Source organism: Pholis gunnellus (genome assembly GCF_910591455.1).
Source record: "Pholis gunnellus genome assembly, chromosome: 10".
Classification (NCBI taxonomy): Eukaryota; Metazoa; Chordata; class Actinopteri; order Perciformes; family Pholidae; genus Pholis; species Pholis gunnellus.
In genome coordinates, this window is record NC_136537.1 from 22,069,163 (window position 1) to 22,090,525 (window position 21,363).

Genomic DNA, 21,363 nt, shown 5'->3' on the forward strand with positions numbered 1-21,363 from the left:
ACGGTTTTTCATCATAGGGTATAATAATAATTCCTACAGATACAATAGGGACCTCGCGGACCCGACGTTGTCGGTGCTCGGGCCCTAAAAATGTCGAAGCTACTATATAGAAAAGTACAACATGTAATTTAGTCCAGGTGTTTACGCCTGTTTTTTTATTGTTATATATAAAAAGTCTCGTCTGCTTAGACAGTCCGTCCTTTCTACAAAATCAATGTGATCTTTGCATGTGAAATGTTACCTTTTTCACATGTGATATGGTTAAAAGCTTAGTTAAAGCTCGGTTAAAGACAGTTGGGATTGTTTTGTCAAACTAAATGAATCTATATTTCCTCCTAATGGAAGCATACTGAAAACACTGACAACGTTAAAGCTTACAGGAGCTTTTTATTATTATTTTTTTTATATCACTGGCCGTAAGTCGATGACCTCACTTCTGTTGAAGACGAGCGCCATCATATCTGCTGCCGGTTTAAGGTCAGGTAGAGTAAATCTGCAGCAGATATTCTTAAGAGGGCTAATCTGCTTATAACTGCTGAAGGCTGAGACGAGCTTCCTAACAGGACAACTGTAGCTGTAGTAGTAGTTGTAGCAGTGGTAGTAGTTGTAGTAGCAGTAGTAGTAGCAATAGTAGCAGTAGTAGCTGTAGTAGCAATAGTTGTAGTAGTTGTAACAGTAGCAGTAGTAGTAGTTGTAGTAGCAGTAGTAGCAGTTGTAGTAGTTGTAGTAGCAGTTGTAGTAGTAGCAGTAGTAGCAGTTGTAGTAACAATAGTAGCAGTTGTAGTAACAATAGTAGCAGTAGTTGTAGCAGTAGTTGTAGCAGCAGTAGCAGTAGTTGTAGCAGCAGTAGCAGTAGTTGTAGCAGCAGTAGCAGTAGTTGGAGAGGGTCCAGAACGTCACACAGACTTTGAGGATGATATGGTTCATTCTGACACAGGGCTTAGACAGATCTCACTTCAAAAAGACAACAAACTGACGAGACGTGAAATAAACGACACGGAGGAGAGTAAAGATATCAGCAGCATACACGGGCTTAATTAGAAAGCAGGGAAAATAACTTAATCCATGTGAGTACGGACGACTTTTTAAAGCCATACGAGGAGGGAGAACTGGCATGTTTTTGATGCATTATTACACTTATTTATATCAGAGTTCTATGAGGAAATCCTGGTTACGCTCTATAACACAGCCCACGCTTTACAGAATAATGGTGTTGTATGATAATAAGATACTTGCTGCTTCCTACAGCTACTTAAATGTAGGTATAATGAAGAAAACAAGACTAAGGGGAACATATAGCCATTTTAGAGGAAAGGAGAATCTATTTTTACTCTTTGTATTATCATTCTGTTGTAAATACAAGGTTCCTTTGGGGTACAGTATTGGGGAAACAAAAGCATGTCATAACTGCACATAATTACCTGCAAAAAATCTGTTTTGTTAACAAAATTTTCCCCAAAAAATAGTATGATTTATTTCTCCTGTCTTCCAAAATGCCCGATTGTTGCTTTTTTGTTTAAAAAAAAAAGTTTTAAAAACTTTAATTATACCTGATTTATACAACAAAATGACAATGTGAGTCAAAGGCTGATATATAAAGTTCTACCAAAGTCCTCAACACACCACATTGTTTCCTCCTTCAGTGAATTGAGTGTCTGTCCAGCTAAACGTCCCATCAGGTCTAAAGAGTGTGTGATCAGTGAAGAAAGGTGCTCCTCACCATCACTGATCAAAGGTCCACAAACAGGAGGCCCCCTTGTCTCCAGGAGCCGGGGGCCCCATGTGCTCCGCGGAGAGGACAACGATGTTATTGTGCAGAGAGACAAAAGCAGAGCCCACCTGATCGCTGCTCCACCAATCACATCTCCCCTCAGGGCTGCACCTCAGGTATCCTCTGTCTGCCCTCTGGGTGGGTCAAAGTCTTGAGGACAGAGAGCGCCTGTTGCAGAAGAGATGGACGTTACAGCCGAGGGACGTGTTTCAGAAGGTGAAATACAGTGAAGCAGGAGAGGAACTGTATAGTTTTATAAAGTAACTACAGCTGTGAGATATAAAGTAGTATAAAGTACATTATTTTACATTTCAGCTGGAAATAATGTACTTTTTATTCAACTGTATATAACATCTGCAGTTATTTTGCAGATTTAAATTTTTACATGTAAAACATGATCAGCTTATTAAATACTATACATTTGTATTATAGATTAAAATAAACAGTTAGCTCAATTGAAATTATCTCCACCTCGACCAATCTGCTCACATGTTACTGCATCAGTGATACTAATACATCATATTATATGATAGTATAACACACTGAAAGGGGTGTTCTGTCTCCATAGGGAGTATTTATATATGATAATACTTTCATGCTTTTACTTGGGTGAAATTATGACTGGAGGAGTTACATTTTCACACGGTGGTATTGCGACTGAAGTACTGGCTCTGAATACTTCTTTCATCATTATGTACATTGAAGTTGTACATCAGATATTGAGATACAACATGTTCCTATTTCCCTGATCTCCACCCACCTCTACCCGGCAGGAGGAGCGCTTCTCTCGGGACCAGTCCTCCCCGTATGGATGCGACGGAGGCGCGCGCACGCACCCACCCACCCGCTCGCTCCCGTGACGCAGCGCAGCTCCGTGCGCACAGATGCTGGAGTGGAAGCGACAGGCGCGCTCATCTCGGTGGGACCGAACGCATCGAAGACCGGAGACGGGCGGAGAAGATCAACCCGGTTTGCGTCCGTCTGGAAGCCTCAGACCGCGGGCAACGATGCTCAGACTGAGTCCCTCCGCGGGCAGCAGGACTTAAAAAAAAAGCTGCGGTCCATCCACCGGGACACTTTCTACTCTCGAGACAAGAACCCAGGCACTCGTCCTCCAGCTCTTTGGCTCTCTCACCTCAGTTCTGACGGAGAGTCTGTAGGTTTCCTCTCAGCGCGATGTGGAAGACCGGCATCCTCCTGCTGCTGTGGGTGTTTTTGGCGTCCGGAGAACTCCAACAAGAGCCGGAGTTGCGGAGACTGCCACCCCCGGGAAAGTTGGATTTCGGTTACGTGCCTGCGGGAGTTTACGAGACTCTGGCCCATTACGAACCGGGACCGATAGGGATCCTGTTCCACATGGTGCACGCTTTCCTCTACGTGGTGCAACCCAACGCTTTCCCGCAAGGTAAGCGCGCTCATCCAGTCTCTCAGGGGCAACAGAGAGACCAGATCCCCGGCGGATCCGGCGGAGACCGGCAGCAGCGTGACATTTGTAGGGGATGCGATTGTGAAATGTCACTTTTGGAAACATTTAATTGGTTAACTCGTGATTAACTGCTACTACAGACTATTATCTCTCGTGCATGTATCGGATTTACCACTCAGACCTGTGAGAAAGCGGATCCCTAATAGGACTGATTGGTTATCCGCACACCAGACTCTGCGTGCAAATGTGCTAATAAAATTAGTTCTCGTGATTGATTGTGAGTAAACAGCGCCCGTTCTAACCGATGATATCCGGTTTGTCTCCTGTCTCGAAAAAGGTGTCCACTCGCGCATTTGTTGCATCACGCACACCCGTGCCACGCGCGCGTTTTGATTTGCGCGCAGAGCTGACAGCGCTCCGGAAGGTGGTGTTTCTGCCTGCGGCCGCACTTTATGTCAGGAAAATTACAATTAATGAGCCCCTCGCTGACAGCATCACGTGCTCCGTGGACGTTTTTGCACACCATATTTTTGCTTGAGTGAGTGTCTGACCCCAAACACCCGGAGTGGGTACCACACACACACACACAAACAAACACACACGAAGGGTGCGTCTTCATGGGTCTCGGATGCTGAAAATATGCGGCTCCTCTCCATGCGTCACAGTCTGTGTCCACACTCCGTCGGAACATTTTGCAGATTAGCAGCTCTCTGAGTCACCTTGTTAATTGGGTAATCCCATAAGCCACCGCTCCATATGTTGTTGGCCTTTTCGTCTCCAGTTTGTCACCAGCACTCGGGGGCTCGTGGCCTAATCCCACAGAGCAGACCTCTGCCCAGCGAAGTGAACTCATTCATGGGTGCAAAACCGCCACATGATGCACAAAGGAAAGGAAGGACATCATGTGGAAACTGTTGGTTTGCAGGCAGCGGTTCAGCAGACAAACGCTCTGGTTGTGTCATTGCTTTGATTGGAAAGCGTTATTATTTTGGGGTTAATAGCAGCAGTGAACGCTTGGATATTTAGCACGGTGCATCCAGAGATCAGTCAGGTCTGTCTGGATGAATACAGGTCTGCAGTAAACCCTGTGGGACTTGCAGAGCTTGTCATCTCCATAAGAACGCGTAACAGGAAGTCCCTCTGTGCCGCGCCGTTGGTTGGGAAACATAACTTGGCGTTACATACATTGCGTTAAAATCTTTAAGACAAGTGAAGAAAACGAATGGGCGAACAGTTTCCCCTCCAGGGGTTTGTGACTGGAGGTGGTGCGGATGGGTGGATGTCACTTCAGCCTGTGGTTGACTACAGCGTTAGCCTCTTCCAGCACACATGTAACTAATGAATCACTGAATCCTTGAGGGGAAAAAACGGCAAAAATTGTTCTTAATTAACAAGAGATGTTCATCATATAGTCAGTCGTTCTGACATTCCATCAAAAGATGGCATTTGGACTCAACCGCAACATTTCTAGACGAGTATAGAGATAAAAACGCTCAATTTCACAGTGAACAGATCCGTTTGACATTATTGTGATATTATGGCAACAACGTATTAGTTTCATTATCGTTTAGTCTATAAAATGTCAGAAAATAGTGAAGAATACAAAACATCCCAGAGCAACATCTCCAGCTGCACCGATCAACCAACAGACTGTTATCTCACATAACATCAACATAATCCACAGATATTGAATTAAAATAATTAAACAAGAAAAGCCGCAAACCTCAGTTAAGAAAAGCTGGAATCAGCCTATTATCGATCAATTACCTGAAGAATTATTTGTTGATGATTTCCTAAAGCTCCAAACTTTACATTTTATATCACGAATATAATTTTTAGACAAAATACCAACTCAAACACCTCTTACTAAGGAAAAGCTCCAAATAAACTTGTAAATGGATTTATATGAGATTCCTTAGTCAAACTACTGTTTTGTTTTTTATGGGCAATAATCGACTTCATTTGGGCGCCCAGTGATTTGGATGTTAAGACACCAAACATGAACCACAACATCACCGATTCAAGCGATTGGTGACCTTTGTTGCATCTCTCTCTACTGTTTACAGGCTTTAAGTGCCGATAATACATTTCAAAAAGAACAGACAAGCTACAGAGATTGCACGTCAACAGATCTATGATATTAGAGCAAACCCAAAGTTCTTAAAAATCAACAAGTAAGGTTTAGGAGGTTTATGCACCACAGACATGTAGCTCAGCGTTCAGTATTAACCGCCTACAACATCTCCACACCTCAACACCACCTGGACGGATGAGCCTCGGGGTAAAAGGAACATATTGTGACACAGTCAGGAACCAACGAGCTGTCGATCTCTCAATGACATATTGTTGTAACCGTCGGTGTGTAATTAGCGACGCCCCATCACCACATCCTCCACAGTCGCTGCGTGACATCTCACATTGTGAAACGTCTTTATAATCTCGTGAACATTTGATGCAGTCGACCGGCGCGTTCATTCTCTGCATCAAGCCGGCTCCCAGCTCGTGGGAGGCGTTATTAGTGGAGAGGCATCGAACGTCTTCAACCGACGCCCACGCCGAGCAAATGAACAGTGACGTGTTCGCTTTTACCGATTTCAACGGCTTTTGGCTGCAGTGTGGAAGCCTCAATAACACCTACCCACAATCCCTCACTCCCTCCCTCCTACACAAACTCTCACCAACACACAACTGCTAATTGCCAATACTGATGTACAGGATCATTAGCGCTTTGCAGAGATGAAATACAAAACTTTGCAGGCTTCAACAAGCTGAATAAGTGATGTGTTTTGTTTTTTCATCTAGACTTTGGTGTCTGTTACCTGAATCTTGATTACAGCTTTATTCAAACATGAGCGGACATTTAGGGGTCGAGCCACGATGCCCGAGAGACACCTTTTAATGCGAGAGGAAGCAGTGAGACGGCTGAGAAGGAGTAAAGAAGTTTAATGATAAGAAGGAACAGGAGTGTTTTCTGTTCTCTCTGAGGCTGAATCACTGACGGATTAAATTAAATGAATTTAAAGCCTTAATAAATACGCTATTATTCTCTTCTAGTGAATCTCGTAGGTAGAGAATTCTGCACCATAAATTACAACGTCCGAGAACAGAATGGAAAGATGTTTAGTTGGGAAGCTCTTTAAATTCCTATTTGCTGATTATTTATTAATTCACCCATGCAGTGTGTGTGGATGAAAGTTGAAAATACAAGGAGGGAGACAGCTGATTGCTGTAACTTTGGTTGTATCTGGTGATCCTGTTTGTGCTCGTCGCACCACGAAGGAGAACATAATGATCAAAGATTAAAACGTGACTTTAGCTCGACACACATCAGTCACCTTTAGCTACGACTCTCCCCAAAATAACAAATAAAAACACTAAACTTTACTTTTACTTTTCCAAGTCTCTGAATTAATCAGCCATCGCTTACAGAGGTGCTTTAAGCTCCTTCTGCACTTTGAATAGTATCATTTCACGCCTGTGGGGGAGCGCGGCTTGGGAGCTGCTGCCAGCCACCGTCATGCAGCAGATCCCTGTTGGAAGCGTTTTCTCATTAGCGACTGTATTCCCTCCGCTCGAGGAGACACCACACCTACAGACGGCAGAGGCTGAAAGTCTGGCACCAATTCAAGACGGCAGCCGTCGTGGTGCGCTTTGGTTCACCATGAATAAGTCTCGCTGCACCAGTGAGGTGAAGCAATCTCAGGTGAAACGATCTCGGGCCATGATTGTTATTTAACGCTCATCAAAAGGGAGTCTGGATGCATTATGGGGCTTTGGTTGTGTTCAGTGAAGGACACATGAACATGAAAGGAAGTGAAGAGGAAGCCTTCAACAGATTTTTGAACCAAGGACAAAGCAGAAATCGAAGCTCTTTGTGATGCGCATCAAAGATTCACCGGAATTACAAAGTAGAAGACGTTTTGTTTTGATGTCTTTCATGTTCAAAGGGATAAATATCCACCAAAAAAAAGCTTTTTTACCGTTAAATGCAGATACATTTCAACTACAGAGGTGAATAAGGGTCAAACTTCTGTCTATTCTGTTTTAATTCAGTCAAACACACTTCAGACCTCAAATGTTTTCTGCTGCTGAATTAAAGTTTCCTCCCTTCCTTGATAGTTAACATTGAACATGTAGCCATCTGATGTTGCTAAATCACTAAAGATATTTAAGGTTGACTACAAATACGTACTGTTTAACTACTAAATGGGTATTTCACATAATTAATAGTGGACCTCCACAAAGTTGTTGAGGTTTGAAGAGACACGCGATGCCTCTGACATTTAGAGGCATCGCGTGTCTTTATTTATGGACGTTAAAAATAATGTTTTCGGGTAATAAATAAATATGAATCAGACCGATCACAAAGTGTGAACATTGTTTGAGAGCAACGCAACAGTTTGTAGTTTGAAAAGTTGTCTATTGCCACTTAACGTGGCCTCCAAGTAAACCCTAGAATGGATCAATTAACCAAAGACTCAGGTTTATTAAAGAATCCAAAACAATAACTCTAATCGTTGTTTACACTCCTACACTGTAGTTCTCCAAATTACAACTTCATATCATAATTTGACTCATAATCTTTTGCAAAAAGCCTATTAACATCATTATAGCCCATTACACTGAACAAGAACCAAATTACGAGCGTGGCGAATCACTGTCAGTGGATTAGTCTGCACACGGCGCCTTTTGGCACTTTACAGCCGAAGCAGAAATGTCAAGAACCGCCGAGTGATGGTGAAGACAAATGGAAACAAACAGTGATTTTGGCAGCATTGTATACTCGGCAACATGTTTATTTGGGAGCCAAATAAGAGTTCTTTCACGATGAGGGGAAGGTTGTCAGGATTTCACTTCACTTCACTTTAGAGGTGAACGCAGACAGCCAGAATAAAACAACCTGGTGATGGATAATGAATCGGGAGAGACCAGGCGGGTCAGTCGTAGCGCGTGTGGATGGTGGTTGATGCTGCGGGCGGCGTTCTTCTACTCTATGGCGGTAAAGTGATTAAAGAGAGCGTCCTTCAATTGGAAGGTCGGCGCTCGAGCGCCACGACAGCAAGCATCTGCTCTGCCGAAGTGTCCTTGAGCAACGCGCTGAGCGCCGCCGTGCTGCTGACCGTGCGCTTTTAACATCCCAGTGGAGGACGGGGAAATTTTTTAAAAAGGTGGGAGTGTTGATGGTGTCGGAAGAGGGAACCGCAGTCATGACTCAGTATTTTTCAGCCAGTTACAAACATTTTCCTAATTAGAGATTTCTCCGGCAGCGATTACCATTAGATCTGTGGAGTTTACCATTAGATGCTGTGATCATCCCCCAAAAGGGCTTACATTTGCAATCAACACATTTTCCGGCAGATCTGAATCACTTCTCCTTTTACAATATCAAAAACAAGCGGATAGCAATGACTTGCAGAACCGTGTGTGCTGCAATGACGATGACTGGTGTCTGGTTTTTCTATTATATATATTTCAATAAAGGCGTGTACGTCTCTGTCAAGATCCCCTCATTGCAAAGTTATGTGTGCGTGTCCTGCTGAGTAGGATGTTGTTGGTGCAGCGGGAGCTCAGTTGCTTAAGGTGCATGAGGGTTAAAAGGTCGGGTCAGGTTGAACTGTGCATATAGACACACTCGCAGTCTGTGGACAGCTTGTCGCAGATGGCATCGTCAGTTTGAGTCGAGTTTAAAGGTGCATTCAGACACACAAGAGCCCTCTGGGGGGGAAAAAACAAACACAACGGGACAAAAAGACACTGCATATCGGTTTGTAGGTAACCTTTGAGGTCGTACGTTACAAGTTATCATGGTGGTAACAGAAAGCCGAAATCCTGAACTGAGCTTCACACTAGTCTCTATTTAAAATAGCTTCAGTAACTCAATAGAATCTGTTGTTGAGCATGAAAAAATGAAACATGTTACTGAGGATTACCGTCCATAATTAAGCTTTTTTCTGCGGCAAATTAGCAAATGCAATTAGAAGTTTAACCGTAGTGATTTCCATAAAGTTAAATAATTAATTTGTTTACTTTGTTCACTTCAACACAGTAATGCTGGCTCTTGCATCATCGTAACATCCATGAATATACAATTGACCGATGCTCTTTTAATAACTTTTTTTTATCTGTAATCTCTGGACTCTTCTCTTATTGGGTTAGCGTTATGTGGTTCCAGAGCTGATACAAGCTTCAGTGTAAATGTGAATGTCTTACTTTTGAAACAGAACCCAAAAAGTTTCACTCTGGCCCTCAGGCCGTCCTCTTGGTACTTGCGAGTTAGACTGTAGTTACAGCTGCAGACTCTAATGCTGTGAGGTATTCTCGTTCATAATTGAATGACCAACACTGTGTTGCTCTTCCACTGACCATTACTCACTGGTGTGGGTGGCTTCTTCCTATTCATAGCAAGTAAAGCCGCAGCTGTACATTATACAATTGTTTTACAATAACAACAATATGGTTAAGGTTAGGGGACAGTTGTGGTCTTTGGCAAAATAAAGTAGCATTGACTGTCAGCTGGAAATGGAGAAACAAACAGCTTCCTTAGACGTTTGTCTTGAGAGGACAGTCTCGCTTCTTAATATCAAAACATTGTCAATGCATATTATATTTTCATGTGTTTGTCTTCAGGCAGGCTGAAATGTGGCCAACATGAGCCGACACACATGGAAAATATTTACGTTCCCATTAATGATCAAACCCTGATGGATTCTTTTTTCTTTTTTACATTTTAGTCTCAAATGTTTGCTGGTGTTTAAGCGTGTTGGTCGTCCGCACATCCTGAAAATGGGAGCATGTTGCTGCTTTCCATTGTTCTGAAGGATTGGATCGCTGCCTTGAGGCCGACGGCACAAATATGTCGATGTCCTCAATATTTTAAACTTTTCTCAGCTTCCATCTGTTACTGAACTAGAAAATTATGAGAAGCACAAAAGGCCGGTTAATATGACATCTAATTACGTATCAAACCAACCAGACATCGTGATCTTTCACAAATCCTGAAATGTGTGATATAAACAAAGAACATGCATTTACGATATGCAATTGTGAATCCAAGCAAACCCATCCCTCTATAAATAAACTGATTATGAATGTTGCATCTTCACAAGCATGACCCAGTCATACTGTAGTAGCATCTTCACGACAGAGAGCGCGACGTGTGTGGCTCCTCTGCAGTGTTTCTGAGCCGTCACATGCAGTCACATCATTGCACTGACAGTGACGGCCCTCGGCACCACTAACGGCCCCACTGGCCTGCAACATAAAGCCAGCTGATTACTAGAGGCAATGTGTCACTGCTGCACAGAGGTGAGGAGGCCGTCGCAGGTGAAACCGTACAGAACCGACACACATCATCTTACTGCTCATATTTACAGATATTTTATTATGTGGTACAAAATACATACCCGAGAAATGCTGGATAAACTCTACGCTCCAATGCTCTGCTTATCATTCAAACACACATTCACTACTATTAGATCATTCACTGCTGGCTTCTGACAAGCTCTAGTTGAAGATTCTAAAAACCATTTCTCTCCGTTTGGCATCAGGATAATCTCGTGAAATTTCATGAAACTCGACTGCAGATGAAGAGCGGCGTGCACTATGAATGGATTTCTGCACCTCAGTAGGATTACACGGTGCAGGCAATTCTGATACTTTGAGTTTTGCTCGATTATATTCGCCTCAAACATCCTGTTGTATTGACTACTGGTTGGATAGCAGTGTGTGTGTGTGTGTGTTCTGTGTGGCAGAAACCTCAAAACTTAATTTCTCACAGAATGAGAAATATATTAAAGGCTATGGTAGACAAAAACAATACTCATGAGGAGGCAAAACTGAGATGAGATGGCGATTCAAAACGTTGACTTCCTGTATTTTATTACTAACTTATTATAGCATGTATTTTTATTTATCTTTTTATTCCTTTTTTGTGGTGGAAAACTCCAAGATTTTGTGTTATTATCCTACAGTTTTTCCCTCATGTGTGTTAATTCGTGAAGTAGATGCATAAAGCTGAACTATATCAATGAGAATCATTGTGAATTTAATATATTTGTATTTTGGACTGTGGAACCAACAGAAAATTCAATATGAAGTCCTATGAAGTGTGATGGGCTGTTTCAGTATTAACTGGCATTATATCGTCTAATTATTGATAAATTGATCACAAAATATCAGATTAATAGATAGATAACATGATTTGCAGCTTGCACATGTTGATGTGTGTTATTGTCATAAAAACCTTGTGTGGTAGAGGATGATAATCTCCCAATTATCTGTGTTGTTGTGTTTTAGAATAAATGGGACGCTGTGTTGCATTCGGCTGTTGGTTGTTAACGGAGAGAGAAATGCTTTTCAGAGGTTTTTCTCGCAGGTTGAAAGATATAAACCGGTAACGCTCTCGTCGCACGCCGGCTTCTTTCACATTTAAGCTGCGGCTGCCCGAGCTTTGTGGGAGAAGATCACGCTGCATAATCAGAACACAAAAAGAAACATTGTACGGCTCTTTAATTCCTCGCCCGCAGCTACAGTCCTGTGAAAAGATATCAAAATAGCCTTCGGCTACATGTTGTTACTCCTGAAATTGATCCACAAATCTGGGATTAGTCTTTCTGAAGGCTCAGCCAGCCAGACGAGGTGGCCAGCTGTATAGCAGCGCTTCAATCCAAAATGATTATTTAAATAATAAAAAACACTAACGATCCCAAGAACACCTGATGACACATTCTCGTTCCCTAAAATGAGCACGACGTCACCGACACATGCCTGTGTTAAGAGATATCGATTTAATGAAGGAGACGGCTACAGACAGGCCGCAGCTGAGCATCACAAAGGTTCACTGGAGAGTTAAGATGGTGGCGGACAGGCGGGTTTAACGTCTCCCATCCATTTCCAAAGTGGAAAAGCTTCCCTCACCTTCAACTGATGAACGATCTTGCTGAGGATTCCATGTTTCCCAGGTCCAATAAAAGACAGAGGAGAAGGAGAGAACCGTTTATGTGACATTTAAATCAGCTGTAAACTGAGGACTCGTCCTAAACTATGGATCCGTTAAATCTGTAGTAGTTTTATTAAGCAATTACAGCCCATTAAGCTATTATGTCTCCATTTACATGAACCACTACTTGTGAGCTCGTTATTGTTTATGGGATCATCAAACGTTTCTTTATGAGTGCCATGGCTCTCAAGCTAGCTTGTTTAGTAATGAGACCATCAAAGAGTCAAGAGTTCAGATGTGTGTAACATCAGTGCATGAGCTGTAAAATCCCTCTGTAGTCACATAAACAGCATGTTGTGCCTCTCACAAGCCTTTAACACACGGATCTGTTCAGCTGTGTAGTATTTAGGGGATCTATTGGCAGAAATGAAATATGATATTATTATGAATGTTTTCTTTATTGCATAATCAGTCTTTAGTCTTTGCGGTGTGTTCAAATGCAACTTTTTGGCAAAGACACATGCGACTAGAGGCGACACAATAATTAGCTTTCGTTACCGCCAGACCTTAGATGTTGGTTTGGTGTCTGGGCCTGGATTTCCTCTATACTTTGCCAGTACTACGGTTTCCTTTTTTTTGTATATTTTATTTTTACTGCCCAAAAGAGAACCCAAGACGAGCTTTGTTACAGACTCAGAGACCCCCCCTTTGTCTGCTTTCAAATAACTAAAAACAGTGGTTGTGAAGGGATAGAAAGTGCTTCAAACAAAAGCTTTTATAATTGGACATGCTTCTTTTACTGATAAAGTTTTGGTCAAGATGTACTAAGACACTCAAGCGACACCGCGTAACTCCATCACAATGCGTTGCATGACACATCTAAACAGTGACAGGCCGTTCACTGTGCCACTGAGCTTCAGGGTTGAAGTGCTTTCTCACTGTAAAAAGGGGAAGCGGCAGATCAATAGACTTAACAAGCCACAGAGGAAAGGGATGCATCTCATTCAGACAGCTTGCTCCACCAGGAGCTGGCATATCAGCACACTAAGTAAGTGGGAGATAAGAGCCATGGCATTAAGATTGCCTAAAGTTTGAGACATTTCATGGTAATATTATAATGCCGCCATTAGCTTAAGCTCACAGCTATCTGACGGAGCAGGTGAGAAAAGTGGCAAAGCCGGGCGGAGTGAAAGCACAGGTAGAGGCCAAAATCAAGAGATCGCTGGAGCGAGAGAAGGCTGCGAAGATCAGCTTATTTAAAGAACCAAGACAGAGGAGAGAGAAAAGAAACAAATAGTCGGTGCGTCCGTGTATGAGCTGCCACTTCCCTGGGTGCTGCTAAAGCTGTGTCTCATTCGGGGGACGTCCTATTTGGGTCAGGCCTGGTAAGCCAAGCAGGAGAGGCGAGCGGCTCAGTCCTGCTCAATGGACGGCAAGTCATGCGTCCTGTGTCCCCTCTTTCCGCTTCATTGGCGGGTGCAGTGGTGCCCGCTGCGAGGCGACTCCGGGGACGTGCCGAGTTGAAATTGCAGATGTGTGGTGATAAGAGGGGGGGGGGGGGGGGGGGGGGGGTCAAGCCTGCCAACGCCGCAGATGACTACTCTTAAAAAAAAAGGCCTTCCTCTGCCAACGTGCCGTTTAGCCCCAGTGACGCTCGTCATACCTCTTTACAAGATGTTTGTAGCCGTCACTCAGCGGTGAACAGACGCTTCCCCTGAAGAGGAGGAACATGGTTGTGTCACGTGATGTAGCTCACAATGACAAGCTGCGTGTCAAGATGTGCTCCGTCGAGCAACGGTAGCGTTGATGATAAGGTGTTTAGGGTCATTCCCGAACAGATCTGGTTGACTTCATCACATGAGAAACTATGAGTGCTGTTTGAGTTCATCATGATTGTTGGAGCAGGGAATTAAACCAGCGACTGTCTAGTTTACACATTTGGTACAAGAAAAGCACAAAAGCTTCTCCGTCTTTTGCACAAGTATGTGTGATAATAACACCATCTAAATGGATAAAATGAGCTTTTTTTGTGCGGTTCTCTTGAGGAAGTTCTGCTTTAGAGAATCTAATAACACGTCTCCTTTCCTCACGTTAACTGTCGGCCGGTCAGATGTTAGATTGTCTCGTCGGATTGGTCAGCAGGACACACTTCCTGTCCGTCATTGTCACCTTTGCAACCTTGCTTCAGCCTCGATTATCTGGTGGTAATCTGGGACGTTGTTTACCAGCAGGCCACACCGCAGAAACAATCCTCTTGGCTGTCTGTCCGGAGGTCAGCGCACTGACCAGACGGCTTGGCCTTTTGTCCTTGGACTCCTAAATAACTTCTTAGCCTAACAGTTAAGAGTAGAGCGCTTTAGAAAGCTCACCGTTCAACAGTTAGGAGAAAACTATGATCTGGTGAGTGTTTGGATGGGCGATGTGGCTTCTAAAAATGTTGATTTACTGGATTTCCCACTCCTTTTATGTACTAGATGTACAGCACATTAAAATAATGTCAACTCCACAGCAAGTCAAAGCTCGAAGTAACGTCATGGGGAAGGAGGTGCTGGTAACTAACTTCCAGGAACAACAATGTAAACAAAAAATAGACGAGCTGCAAGCTTTATCTTTATAGCAGTATCGGGCTATAATGGGGCTGATAATGTGTAGACTGAACCAGGCATATGATGCCTATTGGTGTATTTAAATGCATTCCATGAGGAACACCTTCAGCATGAAGCTGAGCTCTGAGACATAAAGGTAAACTATGGTATGTCCCGATAGAACAGTGTGTAGGCGTCCCACATTTACCTGTTAAACCTGGATGATGTTCGTCTCACTGTTCTCAAGATCTAACAGGTTGTCCAGTCCACTTAAATCAGCACCGAGGAGCCGGAAGCCTGAAACAAATGTCAACGTAGATAAATATGTAACGAGACCAGAGCACCACTTCTTCATTGTACTTTCTGAACTGAACAGATTAAAGTCTTTACTAGTACTGTTTATGAACAGCCGTCTGTAGAATACTAATCATCCTACTGAACTACACAGTGTGACACACGGCAGACTACATCTATGCGGGCATATCGGTCCACTTTGTGTTTATCATTCAGAGCCTTGGTACACAGGATTCATATTGCATTTCTCGTAGTCAGTGGATAAGACTGCAGATTGAAGTCCCTGTGCAACATATCAGTCTTTATTACCGTCTGTTGCCATGTCGCCCAGATTTATTTTTATCTGTGTGTGTGTGTGTGTGTGTGTGTCTCCCTCTGTCATGCATTTCTACCCATCAATGTGATTTCCACTTGAGGGGAGGCTGTCAAGTTTATTTACATACTGAATCTGCAGACCGGATTGTATTTACAGCACAACAACACGCATGTGAGCAGATAAGAGACGAGGATGTTAGGTTGTTATGTGTGTGCTACTCATGTGGCTCCTGTGTGGAAACAGAGTTAAGTGGAATGTGGGACTCCAGCAGTATACTCAACTAAGTGCTCTTCATACACCCACTCGCATACATTTACTGTATGTACACAGATGGAAAGTGTCTGTCTCGTGTGATGCATTAACATCAATATCTAACAAAAGGCTGAGAACACAACCGACTGAAATGTGAGGGATAACTCTCTGATACAGGTTAAGACCAACGAATACCTTTCTTATTAGTTACACCATCGTAGGTACAAAAGAAGGAGGCACTCTCTCACTCTCACCCTCTCACTCTCTCACCCTCTCAACTTCAGTTTAATCCTGCAAATGTCACCGGTAGTCACACTGTTACCAAGTCATTAAGGTAAAAGAAGAAAAAAAACTGTTTTAAATTAAATTCCATTCCACTTTGTAGTTATGTGTGTGTGTGTGTGTGTGTGTGTGTGTGTGTGTGTGTGTGTGTGTGTGTCCTCCTGGCTGTTGGTTGTGTAAAGCTGAGCCTGATTCTCTCATTCTCCATAGTTACAGATTCTATGGTAACAAGAGTGTTTACCTTGCGCGGAGGTGTTTTTGCACTAAGCTCATGGGAAGTTATCTCTGATACGAACAGTCGAGAGACACACACACACACACACACACACACACACACACACACACACACACACACACACACACACACACACACACACACACACACACACACACACACACACACACACACACACACACACACGCCTGCTGTCCTTTATCAGAAACATTTCAGTTAAATGTCAATTCACTAACATTCACTGGAAGACATTTAGCAAAACCGGATCTGATGAAACCATCAATCTAGTGGAGGAAAAACCCACCAAATCAGAGTTTACACTCCCTATTTATTAATGTTTATGACCAATTAAACCAAGTACTATCAGGTTAATGTGGGATACACATAATAATCTACAGACCTAAGAAAACATCTTTGTTTGTTACGGATCTCCACATAAATCGCACCATAATCATTTTAACATGTTTTTCAACAAAAATCAGAATAGTAATGTAGAAAGCATTATTCCACTCAAATATTGCAAATCACAGTCAAAAAAGACAGCAGGCTGCAACCTCCGGTCATGAAGAGTGACGCCGATGCTGAAGTGTCTTAAAGCTGCATTCTCTCTAATGTCCATCAGGGGGCGACTCCTCTGGTTGTATAGAAGTCTATGAGAAAATGACTACTTCTCTCTTGATTTATTACCTCAGTAAACATGAGTTTATGGTCTAAATCTCTAGTTTCAAGTCTTCTTCAATACAGCATGATGTTCATTGAGTAAATTATGGTCCATTTAGAGTCAAACAGACCAGAAAGCTTCTTATGATATAAGAAGTGTCTATGGGTTTTACATCACAAAAGTCACATTGAAAAGACAATAGCAACCACGGCCGTAGTCTCTTCATTACGCACACAGTGGTTAAAATCGATAGAGCAGATGTTAAGATATTCTGACTTTCAGTCTGTAGTAATGCACGCTTTGTGTTTGTACATGTCTTGTAGATGTAGTGTATTCAGTGAATAATGAGGACTGTAGATGCATAATTATCATCTCTCCATCTGTCTTGTTTGTCTCCTTTTGTTCCACTCTAGTAAAGACTTTTCTAGAAAACACAACAAAAAGAAAGAAAAGCCATTATCTAAAAATACTGAAAAACTTTTTTTGTTGCATAGCAACAAGGATGACGAAATATCCCTGGCATGGTTTCAGCTCCTTCTGTTGCTCGACATTGAGAAAAGCCTGGTGTGTGATCACAGCCTCGAGGCTGCCACGACACCTCCAGAAGGTGTCAAAAGGCTAAACATACTGCCGTGACATATGCCGTTATTAAAGCTGAAATCTTCTGTTTAATTACACATATTAACTTTGGTCGCAGAGCTCTAAATGCTGCCAAAAAGCGGAGGTGGTACTCTAATTGATTTCTCTTTTCATTCAAATTTAAGTTCAAGTTTCCTTTTCTTCTGCTTGGTTACTATTCTGTTTATTCCAAACAAACCAGAGTTGCGTCTTGTGTTTAAGAAGAAGACCTGCCTGACTTTTGTTGAATAAACTGTAAAAACTACTCGGCCCACTCAAATCCCACTCAAATCTGCATTTAATGGTATTTTGGTGACTTGGGGGCTGCAGAAAGAAGCTGTAAACACAAAAGATAAGTTGATAAGTCAAACGTGTTAGTGATCAGTCGCCTTCATACGCATGCAGGAGATCCAGAGCAACATTAGCATTAATCTAGGCTTGTTTTTCTGTTCATATTCACTCTCCTTTAACTCTGTTTTTGTTCTCACACACTCCTGGGGGTGAATATCTGGCTCCTTAGCGGCTAAATATTCCACTCTGTTCACCAGCTAGTCGCTAACTGCTGTATCTGGAAACAACGCTGATGCGAGTGGTGAGACTGAACCAGTTAAAGTTGTGGGCTGTAAAACCAAAACAATGAGCCGAAAGACGCCAAAACACTCCGTAGAGCTGAGGGAAACTGCAGAGATCTCATACATGTAGTCATTTATCCATTGTTAATACAAACATTTTGATTATATCGACTTTAAATAAATGTATATGAAAATGTTGTGCATTAAAGCTACAAAGAGGCCAAACATCAGTGTTACAACTGCTGAATAAAGCTCTCTCCCGGTTTCAGTGCGTGTCCTCAGATAACTCTGTGAGGGAGCGTCTACGTAGCTTCTGTTCAGGAAAATAAAAAATAAATCCCTGACCGGCTGTCTGCTTTGTTGTGCCTTACAAGCGGAGCAGGGCTGAAGGAAGTTTTTGTGGTTGTGGAAGTGTATCCCCACGGCCAGGCTTACTTCCTTACTTATTTATTTATATTTGTAATAAGCCTGTTAGCAACGGTGTCACAGACAACTGCCGGGGCTTAGGAGGGGGAATATCAGAGTTTTGTTGATTCGGCTGCTGGCTTCTGGAGCAAGTTGATTGGAATTCTTTCCCCCTTTTAGTTCCAGCCACACTGCCGTCAGTAAATACAGCACAGACAGCATGTCTTTGTCTTTAAATCTTTCCACCTAACTATCACTTATGCATCTATTTACTAATCGATGTATCGATCCATCTTTCTGTCCTAACAGTGAATTATTTCCCGTTCTTATTCCCAACACGTCACAGTTTTAAACATGCTGTTAACGTTGTGAATTCAAACAAAACTACTTGGTTAGGTTTGGGTTTGAATAAGTATGTTTGTTACGTAATTTAAGTTACATATACGTAAATACGTCAACAGTTGACTTTTAGTTTCAAACGGGAACAGCGGTCTCCTTGGTGAAAGTCCTGTGTTTGTTTGACCTGACCACCCCGACCTCCTACACACAAAGACTTTCTCGCTCTTCATATTAAGTCACCTAACTTTCTTAGCATTAAAACATAGGCAGTCCTAGTGAGGACTCCAGACATGACTTAAGAAAATGGCGTGTTACCTGGCTGTGCGCCATTTGTGATATCAAGCTGCCAAGTCTTTACCTCCGTCTCTTCCTCTTTTACACTTTCTGCAGATTCTACATTTTCTCATGCAGAGCAACTTAAAATAGGCGAGGACGTAAAATAAGCTTCAGTTGTGACACCGGCAGCATTAACAGCGTCTAGCAGCAAGCAGCGCTCGTCTGTAAGATTTGCTCCGCTCCCATTCCAGTTCCTGCAGTACGCCGGTTTTAACTATCGCTCTTACTGACAAACAGGAATGATTGAATGATTTAGTAAACACTATAAACTAGAGCTCGGCCAGGTTTGGACAAGGAAGAAGAATTGCATGGAATAAAAAAACACAATCTGTCTGGTTCTGCTGCATTGATTTTGATATTTGGTTTTTTTAAACTGCACATCGTTTATTCATGGCGTCCTCTTTTAGGGGATCCTCATCACTGTTTGTTCAGCTTATGTGTTAAACTGTATTAAACAGTATTTACAAACTGCTTGATATCGACTTGATATCTAGTATATCATAAAACAAAGAGGCTTCTCATAGCTGGCAAAGTGGATTTCATTATAGAATCACCAGATGTAAAGAATTTGACTGAAATATAACAGTTATATATCTTCACAGTGCAGGTATTATGCTGTGCTGTCTTTATATAGCAGCAGGATGAAGATGCCATCTAAAGGAGTGTCACGCACGGCCTAACAAAGATACATTTTTGCAATTTCACAGGGCTTTTTCTTTTCAAATTGATTTAGAGCGAGCGCAGCTGCTGCAGATGAGGTTCAGATTCCCAGGTTTACAACATTACCGGCTAGAAGAGGGAACGCCTGAGTATCAAAGTCACAGCGGTGACTGAACCAAGTAGAAGAGACGGAGTATGTGCTTGTCTGGCAGAGAAGGGAAAGGTTAAAACCGAGCTTCAGTAGAAATCTGTTTTCTTTTCAGCACCATAGTGGGAAAAGTGCTTTGTGCGCCCTTCAACACTCATCACTCGTCTGACCCCCCTCCAGGCAGCCTCATTGTCAATCGGACCTGTTTTGTGTGACATTTATTAGAGGAAAAAAGAAGGGCTTTAATCTCCCACAGGGACGGGGTTATTGGCTTCTCATGGACGGTATGATACATGATATTCCTGAATAGCTCATGCAGCGTCAGCGCAGCCTTTACAAAGGTCAGTCATTCAATAACAACCACAGGATGTCCTATTGGTTACACTCACCGCTTCATAACAGACACATCCTTCTTCCCCTCCCACTCTGTGCAAACTACGGTCATGAGAACAAAAACTGTAAAGGAATTCTATCAAACAATGGAAAGACTCAAAAACATAAACATCACTGAACAGAAACAATATGATACGTATATTATGCTAAACATCTTGGTCCACATGGTAATATATCTTTTTTATAGAAAGCATGCTGAGAGCAAATATCAGTAAAACGATGCTCTTTTTTGGGTTGTATGGTAACTCGATGTTTGTGTGTGTTTCTGCTGCTCCTCATAGACGGACGTGTGTGTTTATTGTATTCAGTCAGTGAAGGCGGAGTCTGCAACACTTCTGTTAAATCATGTAATCCACGGCATTAATCGCCTTTGTCTCCACGGACACCCAGAGGGGCTGCTGGGAGGATTAGCGGTCACACATCGCAGTTTGTTAGCTGTGATGATGTTGCTCTTGTATCTCTTTAATTAACAAATTAAACACAAAGTCTTATTGTACAGTATACAGTTATTATGCAAGTTGTATTGTATGCAAATATAATACATGGCAGCTGTCAATTACTTTCACCAACTCCCATTTCATTTGTTTCTAATCTTTGTGGGATTTCAAATAATGAGTATTTGTGTACTGATTAAACAAGAAAATAAAAAAATTAATAAATCTGTTAATTGTTTAGTCTAAAAAAATGACATCTTCAGTATGCTTCTTTTGTCCGACCAAAATATATTCAAATTACAATATCTTTTCTATTTACAAAACATTTCTGCTGTAAAAAGACTTCACAATTATAATAATCATCAATTGAGTTTCTGTCATTCAATTAATCAACTAGTTGTTTCATAGTGTCAGATTTTAAAAGTTTATGATCATAAATATGGCAAATTATGGTTGGACTTTCGATATAAAGTGATGGTTACATGAAAAGTGGATGTATAAGGAGGAGTAAGATGAGGTGAAAGCACTGTATTCTGTAAAAAAAACAACTGTTTGGAGCTTACAAAGAAGTTTCTGTGGAAGTTTAGATTCTTTAATACAAAGTGAAAACTGGCTCCAATTGCAATCAATCACAACCTAAATTAATAAATAATATAATCAGAATCTGATTTATGATTCACACTTTACTTGGGTTAAAA

The 21,363-nt window shown here is 42.1% G+C and overlaps 1 protein-coding gene across 1 annotated transcript in view; it reads left to right on the forward strand.

Moving 5' to 3' along the window:
- Positions 1-2,947: 2,947 nt before the first annotated feature.
- Positions 2,948-21,363, forward strand: part of prom1a (prominin 1a) — a gene marked incomplete at both ends in the record, with an annotated part of 60,962 nt that continues 42,546 nt past the window's right edge. The window contains one exon of the mRNA XM_079167289.1: positions 2,948-3,176. Coding sequence (XP_079023415.1) covers positions 2,948-3,176 — 229 coding nt within the window. The remainder of the gene's footprint in view (positions 3,177-21,363) is intronic.